This window comes from Fomitiporia mediterranea, assembly GCF_000271605.1.
Source record: "Fomitiporia mediterranea MF3/22 unplaced genomic scaffold FOMMEscaffold_13, whole genome shotgun sequence".
NCBI lineage: Eukaryota > Fungi > Basidiomycota > Agaricomycetes > Hymenochaetales > Hymenochaetaceae > Fomitiporia > Fomitiporia mediterranea.
In genome coordinates this window covers 936624-947025 of record NW_006760398.1, presented here as the reverse complement: position 1 = coordinate 947025, position 10402 = coordinate 936624, and the positions used below count along the sequence as shown (strand labels likewise).

The window sequence follows — 10402 nt, the reverse complement described above, 5'->3', positions numbered from 1 at the left end:
TCTGCTGCTATGGCTAAGAAGTTGATACCCTGCCTCAGAGTCATGATCTTTGTATCAAACTCATTCTTCATTGTCATCAGCTACAACTCTAAGTTGTTCAGCTCCTTAGTCATCTATGAGTGGAGGTTGTGGACTGTTCTGGCTTTACTATGTGTGATTGGAGGGATGACAGAACACAGGTTCCAAGTTGTACTGTACAATTCCACAGTTTGCCCCCTAGTCTTACACTGGATTCCCTTCAGACTACATCCAGAGTGGCAGAATATGCATACTGTGCACTGGTTTTCTACACAAACAATCACTATTGACACAGTCAAAAATAAGATTGAAACAGACTTACTTGGATTACTGTAGTACAGCCAATCCATTATAGTCTGGCAAGTGGATCCCTGAGGACCCTTGTGCCTCTCTACACACTTCACACACTCAGGTGTGTAGAAGACCATTCCCTCTACCTAATCTGGAGGGATATCCTTGTCCTCCTTGCTTGAAGACTCCACCACAACCTTCTGGTTTTTTGCATACATTTCCTTGCCAGAGACTGGAATCTCTACCTCTACAATAGTGTGCTTCTTACTTAGGAGCACTAGTACTGGCTCTAGACAACAAAATGGAGTCAGTATACTCAGAAAATCAACTACCCCTCATCCACATTACCTTTTTCCTTGCTTTTGTCCTCTTTCTTCTTTTCCAGCTTTGTAACTACTTAAGGAACTAGGAGAAACATTGTATTAGCTTAGCATGATTCGTTAGCCATACTTATACTTACTGACTATGACTTGTTTCTCCTTCCCATCCCTTCTTGTATCAACCTTCTCTTTCTCTACAACCAGCTTTTTCTTTTCCAGTTTTGCAACTTCTTTAGGAACTAGGCAAAGATGACATTAGTAGCACACAATTTGTTAGCCATACATTTAATTCGTACCTGGCTTGTTCCCCTTTTCTACTACCACCTTTAACCTTTCTGCATTTGCAACAGTATTGGAACCTGTGTAAACAGTTAGTTATTGTGTACAATTTGTTAGCCATACTTACACACATACCTTTAGACCCCTCCTTTTCCTTCCTATCCTTCTGCTTTGTTGCTGACTGTGCTAAGGCTATAGCCTTCTCCTTCTCCTTCTCCTTTCCCCTCTCCTTCTCCTTCTTTGCCTTAGCCTGAGCCTCTTCCTTAACCTTGGCCCACATTGCTTTCTCAGCCTCTGCCTTCACTTTAGCCCTAGCAGTAGCTTTGTCCTCCTTTACTTTTGTGAGCTCCTCCACTGTTGCCTTACAATCTACAAGATGTTCTGTATCAGTAGACAGATTGGAAATCAGGAAATAGGAGACTTACTGCCAGATTGACTCTCTACTAGCACAGACAAAACCTTCTTGCCCTCTGAATTGTTGTCATTGTGAGTGTCATTGTCTGAGCTCTCTTCATCTTCAGACTCAGGATCTGTGGTCAATCCATCAGTTTCCTCCTTCACAACCTTATCCTCTGGTTTGTTTTCTGTGTTAGAACCTGTAGAGCACATCAGCATATGAGCTAGAGACAATGTGCTTCACAGAGGTACTCACTGAGCATACATTCGACTAGCTTGTCATCCACATCCATTCCCTTACTGGCTACTACATTGTTGTGTACACAATTTCTAAGGAAAATCACAAAATCAGTATAAAAAGAGTGGAAAAGAGTGTAACACTTACTGTTGGATTTGCTAGGGAGCAGTAATGACATGGCAAGAGTGATGGAAGGAAGCAGGAAGAATAAGCAACAATGTTCACACACACACAGAACTTACATTCAGCCTGCCAATCATTAAATCAACCATGTGACTGCAGACAGTCACAAGCAGACACACTAGGAGATGAAACGATTGGCATCACACTAAGAACTGTACATCACATACAGACAATCACAGCAATCAATTCTGAACACCCATGTGACTCATAGAAGCCTACTCTGAGAACACCCAACTATTCTGTATTGCAAGCATTTGCAAACAGAACCACAAGAGTGCACAGTTTCGGAATTGGCTTACACATGTTGTTTTCTCTATGGGATGTACAGATCACATGCTTATCATGGGCTCAGAACACAAGTTGTGTCACAGCAAGTGGCTCAGCAAACCATTATGTCATCATTGCCCAGATCAAAGTACTACAATCTTCCAATCAGATAGGACATCAGAGTAATCAAAGTGTTGATCTCAGGAGACTGCTGGAAATCTTGGAACTCTCTACACTTTGTCTGTACCAATCAGATGATAACAGTATGAGAACCTTCTATTTCTTTCAATGTAAATCTTGCTTTTCCCTTTTGCATAACATTTCCTGTGGCTAGAATACAGACTACTTAAATTTTCCTCATACATTTTCACCCTATTTTCTTCCAACCTCTGGCAAAAGGTTCTCTTATTTGTTCTTGTATATTTTGTTATTTTTCTTTTGTTCAGTCATGACACTTCCCTGTTAGTACTACACTTTTCCAGAACTTGGAAAACTATAAATACAGCTACTCATGTACTAGATACAGGGGGAATTCAGATAGTTCACCCATTGATTTAGCTCTCGTCTCTTGTCTCAAAGTCCTCTAGCATGAGGCATAGTTTTAGTCTTTGTCATTTTCCATATCAGATTGTTTGTTGTGCACTTTGCAAAGTACACTTGATAACATTGATCATAATGAACAAAATGAGCAATACACTCAAAATTAACAAAATAAATTCATATCTCATAATGAATACACACATATATTCAGTAAATAAAGCAAATATAATGATTAAAACAATATCAAATGGAATTTGACACAAAATAAGCAATAAAACGAATGAATATTATGATATATGATGAAAAATAGAACTGTAAAGTACACTACTTCATCTATCTACAAAATAAAAGCAACAAACATGTATTATAACTGTGCAGAGCAATATATTAATCAAATAAACATTATACAATGATAATAAAACATTATCACAACAATAAAACAATACAAACATACAAATAACATTATAGTTTGTAAAAGTCAAAGGACACATTAAATGATAACAAACACAATGCACACATATATTGATAATAAATATATTTACTACAAAACAGTAAAACAATACAAACATATTATATGTTTAAAACATAAATAATGTGTCTAAACAGACTTACAAACAGTCAGATGATAAAACAATACAAATAACAGAAGAATAAAACCTCAATCAACCTTAATATGAAGTGATCTGACATATCATACATGATATTACAAATTGCAAACAATACAATACTTTAATATAAAGGCATAGAACTACAATTGAATGCTTAAAAGGTATGAATACAAAACAAAACAAACAAAGATGATACATAATGAATAGAGGACATTATAATAACATTAATAACACATTTTATGAGTATGATTCAACAGTTTCATTACAAAAGTAAAAGTGGAAAAAACTACTAGTAACACAATTCAAATGTGCAAGAATACAAATTAATGTGAACGAATTAATAACACACACATTGTTATTAAATATAGTATTAACTATACAAACAAAACAATACAAACAAAGTACAATTCTAATTACACAATGAGTGTAAGAATATAAAACGAACTACACGTATAATAATATGAATACAAACAAAACAAATAACAGAACAACTGTAGAACAGTACAGTATGAAGAAATAAACATACTATGACACAAAACAAACAATATGACATGAAAAACAAACAAAACAAAGTTATAACATATCATATTAAATTGCAAACAAGAAAACTACTATCATACAAATGATAAAACATTATAGTGACAACTATAACATTAATAATATTAAAACTACAAACAAACAAATGCTAAAGAGATCCTACAGCTCTCTTAGCAATCATAATTGAATTAACAATCGATTTATTACATTGAACGTTATAATAATACATTAGACAAACACAACACTTACAGTGGACTTAATATACAAAGCAAACAAAACATTTACATTACAGATGTAAATGATATTAGTAAAACAATGAACAAATGCTTATCAAACATTATATTAGCCTGATCAACTAGTATAAGTTTGAAGGGGAGTGTTAGCATTTATTTCGGATAAATGTATCATATGTCTCAAATCACACAAACGTCTTGCAAATATACACTATTACTGAGACATGTCTTCTGAGACATACATCCAAGACATACAATATTAGATAGTATATATATTACTTCAATCTAAGGACAATGAAGCTTATGAAGAACTTATGTGCAGTCGACTTGTATTGATGCCTACACACCATGAGCAGAGCCTACTGAACCCCTACTAGTGTGAACTACTCTAAGGGAATCATTACAACCTCAAAACACTAACACAATTCAAGCAGGGAACACATTGTATTATTATTGGAAGGCAAAGGTAATACACCTTATTGACATTGGACATTGTTAGTGTCATCAATTAGGACCAGGAGACACACAATAGACTAGTACAAGTCTATTAACAAATTTGATACTACTATTAACTGTAAGGAAACTCACTGTTCCTCACAAGAGAATTCTAATCACTCTTAGTTCACTCAACTACTGACTAGGATAACCTAGTACTTGAGCAAGGGGTTAGGGGAAAAGAATCCCCTTTACCCAGCAGTCAATACTGTCTTTTATAAGGGTATACATGTGTAGATACATGAGGAGTGAAACTCCTGTGAAGTGTCTAAGAGAAGATCACAGGTGATTTGTTAAGTTTGAGGGGGAGCTAAACCACAAGTCTTAGGAGACTAGAGTGGTTCTGAACAGGTGTGAGTTCTTCTAGCACGGTTGCAACCTCAGAAGAGTAATGTGAATAACAGATTGTTTGCTTTGAAAGGATTAATGTTTTGATTGCTGTTATGTCTGTTACTTCTTTTAATTAACTTATGCAAGTGCTTCACACGTCTAGCATTGATTGCTTTAGGAATATGTGCCATTCCTTAGCTATATTACATTAATTCTTAATTATCTGTCTGAATATTACTTTGTTTGGTTGATTATTTGTTTGCTATTATGTCCCACATGCTAGGGAATAAGTATTGTAAGTTTTGCATGATGTGTGATTGTTATTTTCAATGTATTATACGTTCCATTTGAGGAAAGCATAGTTGTGTTTGATATTTCTGTATAGTTTGTTATGTACCAGAGATGCTTTTCCACTTGACATCTTTGTATGTAGCATACTTCTTCATGTTTAGGTATATGCTCTGTAATATATTCGTTTGTAATACGTTCAATTGGTGCTATGTATGGTGTGACCATTAAAGATTTCAGAGAAAATGTCTCTTGTATAAGTATTTCATTGTTGAATTCAACAGATTTGCTTCTTATTTGTTGTGATAACTTTGTAATTATGTTTTGTAGGATGTGTAAGGTTAAATAGTAATGTAGTCAATATTTCTGCATCATTTAATTGTTTGCTATGTTTTGATTTATTTGTTATGTTTTATGTTTTGTGAATATATACTGTTATTACTCCCCTTCAATTTGAGAAGGTTCACCTTGAGTAATTGGCTTTTGTGTTTAATTGGTTTGTTTGTACGTTTTCATCATTCTATTATTTGTTTGCCTAATCATTATTAGATTGATTATACATTTGCAATATATTTCTTTATATTGTTATTATACTTTGTTAGTGTTGTTCTTTCGTTTATAGTATTAATCATTTATATTATTAATATACTATCAAATGTTTGTTTGTTATGTGAGACATTATTAATATAATGTGTCTCTGTAGTGTAAGATGAAGTAATTCAGCATTTGGATATAGTATTATTGAGTACTCATTGTATTTAAAGCAACTAGTTCATCTGTCTGTATGTCTTAGACATCTGATACATTGTCTGTATCCAATATATGTCTTGTATTATGTATCCAATACATGTCTTGTTAGTTTAATAAATCAATGTGTGTTTGGGATGCTCAGACAGGTGTGTCTAGGTCCACATAGATAATACGTTCTGGTTACAAGTATTGTATCATATCTTGTTGTATAAAGCAATTGTAGTCTTCCAGACAAAACAATTCACATTTGGTATGCTCAGATGAGAGTGCTAAAGGTTTGTAGACAATTAGAATGGATTGTACATGTAGAATCAAATTGATTCAGTGTTAAATAGAGTAGTTCAATGATACTTATCAAGTTTAGTATGATTGAGTGTATCATATCATTTGTACTATAGTATATAGTACACTAAAGCATTTGTAATGACAATTGTAGTGTATATAGTCATGCATATAGCCAGTGAGGAGGAATCATAATCATTTAGATGATGATTTCGAAGAGTCACGTTTGTAGAGGGTAAGATAAAAGTGTAGTAACAATGTAGACATGAGTAGGGAGTGTAAGGCTCATAACCTGTTAGTGTTTTGAGGTTGCAATGATTCCCTTAGAGTAGTTCACACTAGTAGGGGTTCAGTAGGCTCTGCTCATAGTGTGTAGGTGTTAATACAAGTCGACTGTACATAAGTTCTTTATAAGCTTCATTGTCCTTAGATTGAAGTAATATATATGCTATCTAATATTGTATGTCTTGGATGTATGTCTCAGAAGACATGTCTCAGCAATAGTGTATATTTGCAAGACGTTTGTATGATTTGAGACATATGACACATTTATCCGAAATAAATGCTAACAAATTGTTTAAAATATTACTGATAACCTTGCAAAACTGACTATATACACTTGTTTCCAATGTTTTGGATAGTTCTTCCTACATTTCCATACTGTATTCCTGTGTCTGCTGTACTACCTTGTGTCTCAATAGATTGTTGTTTGTTTGAATATCCATAGTATTGAGTATTCCTAGTTGTGAAGATGATGTATTGACAGTAGTGTGTATCTGTATCTCCAAGTAATCCTGTAGTACTTTGAACTGTACAATTGTCTCATGGAATCTTAATCTATGTCTGTTTGTATTCCATCTTGCTTTCAACCAAGCATTTGTATCCTTGCCTGTATACATTATTTCCTGGTTTCTTTCCTTAGAACTGATGTCTTGTACTGTTTCTCTTTCTTGAAACAGTTTGCTTTTGTTAGGTTAGTGTATGTACAATAGTATTAAAAGTAATACTTGATAGCAATAGCACAATGTCCTTTCTCTTAGCAAATCTCTCTCTAGTGCCTTGTACTTCATATTCCTAATGATTCTGTAAGTACTTGTGTACCTAGGTAATAGTGTTGTTGCTCTGTATACCTGTAGTTCCATAATCTCAATGGAAGTATGTCCTGGATTGTGTAGATTGAATATCAACATTGTACAATGTTCACAAGTCTGTCTATTTGACTTATCTCTCCTCTGAAGCATTGTATTGATTGCCCATAATTCTGTATACTCTATTGTCTGACTATAAGTCCTGTTTCTGGTACAATTACCTGCCCTGAATCCATTCTGTATTGAATATCTTGTCTTGTAGCTATAGTTTATTGATATCAACATACATTTTGTACTTTCTAATCTTGCAATTGTGTCTGAATACTCATTAATATCTTGAGTATAAGTCCTGACTTTCTGTTCTGTCAGAATGCACTGTGTGCATAACTGTGCAATTGATCTGTTCCTTCTTATAGTTGATTGTTTTGTCTGTAGACTATATACTGTCAATAATTCCCATGTAAAGCTAATAAGTTCTTGCTTTTGTCTCAAATAGATGGTACTGAATAGCAAATATCTATCACTAACAATGTAGTCCTGTATTCTCTGAAGCTTGTAGACAAATTCAAAGTCAATTTGTAATGTTCTCTTTGTTCTATACACCTGACTTAGTAAAATCGTGTGTGTCATAAATTTTACTAAACAAATAGCAAAACTGACTCTGTCTGAAAGTCCTGGGTAACTTCTGAGTCTTGAAGTAGGTCTTCTCAAATACTTAACTTTGTAATTTCAAGGTCTACTGAGTAGTAGAACAGTGTGTATTGAAGCAATCATTCTTCTGTTGTCTGGTTTGTCAATCCTATACTTCTGACACAGGTCACAATTGAAATCATTGCTTGCAATTGTATTCTCATAGTGTAGTCATTCTCTGTGATATGCAAATGTATTCCTAGATGTACTGTGTGCTCAAAACAAATATTCAAGTCTTCCTGTACTTTTGCTAGTGTTCCTAACATGTAGTAGAGTCCTGATAATGCAAAATGTATGCTAAAGTATGTACCTCTTGCCCTCCTAGTGAAATATGAATGCATTTTCGTTGTAGGATCTCTGAATTCATTCTGAATCTAATATTCAATGTCTGAATGGGTTTCCTTCATGATTTCAGTATTTGAAACCTTGTGTGAAGTCTGTTTCTAATGGTAATTAAGCTATATTGTCTATATTCTGTAATACATTCTAGTATTGTGTTTCCTCTGTGTTGCTTTCAAATACTGAATTCCATTACTCATGTTCCTCAATGATAATACCATTCTCATAATGTTCAAATACCTGTCTGTCAATTTTTGTATCCAATTTGTGTGCCAATTGAATGAATTCTTACAAATTTAATTGTTCATTACTCTAGGGTGACGTTTCTGGTATTGTCTACTGAATATCTAACTTGCTGAGTACTTTCACTTTGTCTAGTGCCTTGAGTCAATGTATGGTACTCCTGGTAGACTTGCCCTCTGTTTGGAGGTCCAATTCTATGTCTTTGCAAATTATTCTGGCCTTCCTACTATGTGGATGTACTACTATTGTGTCTTCTAGTAATGTTTTCCAAAGGAAACTGGTCCTATGCTCAATATATGTACTGTATTTTCTTTCTAAAAGCTGAGATATACTAGTCTGCATCTGATATAACCTTTCTGGGTCATCATTGCTATATTTCAAAGCATAATTCTCTATATATCAAGTTGTCTTTTGTATAATTCTTAAGTCCTTGTATGCTAATGTGTGTACTGTAGCCTCAATATCCTGTAGATTGTATCTCTCAATGTTCTTGAATGCTATGACAATTCTTAGACAACTAGTCTGTCTTTTGATGAGTACTGAATATCCTGATACGTATTCTGATACTTTAGTATTGATTTTCTGAACGAAATGTATCTCCTGAGGTCTATTATATGCTGAATGCTTAGTAAATCCAATATCTAATGATAGAAACAAATATTCCTTGGTTTCCTTGCTTTGCTCTGTGAGATTGCTGACTGTTCTTAGTCCTATAGAGTCTTCAATGATCTTTCTGAGCTTCTGAAGCAGTAGCATAGTCATCACTTTCAATTCTGTAGTGATACTGAATCTTCTAGTACAGATATGATACTTTCTCTTGAATTGTAATTGTTTTCACCAAGTATCCTAGTGTGTTTCTCTGAGAAAGTGACATTCTTTGTCCTTATTACTGAGCAATTTCATCTGTCTGATGACTCTGAGAGGTAGTTGTAGCATGTCCACTATTTCCTGATACAATTCTGTATTACAATTGTTAATTACCTGTGTAAGTTCCTTAGTTTCTCAATCAAAACTGTTAATATCCTTAATGTATGCCTCTGAGACTTGTTCTCCTGTCTTTGATAAATGTATTGCACTGTTAATCCATAGTATAGATGTATCAAATCCTGTAGAAATGTTGTGCTGAATAAGAATTGCTGTTCCTAGTATAATATTACAGTTATCCAACTGTCTGATATCAAAGTGCTGTATCAATTTCCTTAAGCTGTATTTCATTCTCATAATGGTACAGTAGTTTATCCTTGATCCTAACCTGTGTACTCTTGATTGAGTAAGTAGTGTTTTGTCTAGAATGACTTTTCTAACACTAATTCGGTCTGCAACTCTGGTGTGTGTGAAATCTACTAGTACTGAAGTATTCATTGTCACTGTCATGATTTTGTTGCTAATTCCAACTGTAGATCCTGTAGAATTTATCACAAATACCTTATGATCCTTTGTATACACTGTATAATGTTCAACTGTGTCAAAATCACTGAAATATGTGGCTATTAGGTGTATATATGTGTAATATACTGATCTGTATGAGTAGTTGCATGCACAACTGTATGCATCATTATGTGATAGGTGTTTCTTATTGACTGAAAGCTTATGTATACACTCAAACAATTCAGAATCGAAATTGTTCTCTGGTGCTAAGGTTCTCCAATCATCAGTTATGTCCATGGATGAATATAATGTGTTCCTGAATGAAATATACTGTTGTACTGTGTCAATATACTGTAAAAAAGTATTCTTGTCCTTAAATGAGTACTCATTTGCTTGCTCACAATAGTGTTTACTCATTAAATGTGTCTCTGAGTGCTTAGGTATATAGAATATATTATGCCAATGTTGACTCCTGAGTGTCTTGTCACATTTCCAATCTGGAAGATATATGTAACAATTGTACTACCTGCACATTTGTACAACATGTGTTGTAGGTGCTTGTGAGTGTTTTCCTTTTTGTTTACTAGACTACCCTGTATCCTACTACATGTGTATACAC

General features: G+C 34.1%; 1 protein-coding gene across 1 annotated transcript; it reads right to left on the bottom strand.

Moving 5' to 3' along the window:
* Positions 1-455: 455 nt before the first annotated feature.
* Positions 456-1597, bottom strand: FOMMEDRAFT_160816 (uncharacterized protein; the record flags this gene model as incomplete). The annotated part of the gene is made up of 7 exons (XM_007270480.1): positions 456-598; positions 658-702; positions 770-868; positions 926-988; positions 1044-1277; positions 1334-1504; positions 1561-1597. 7 exons carry the CDS (start codon positions 1595-1597, stop codon positions 456-458), a joined length of 792 nt encoding a protein of 263 aa, XP_007270542.1.
* Between the last annotated feature and the right edge of the window lie 8805 nt (positions 1598-10402).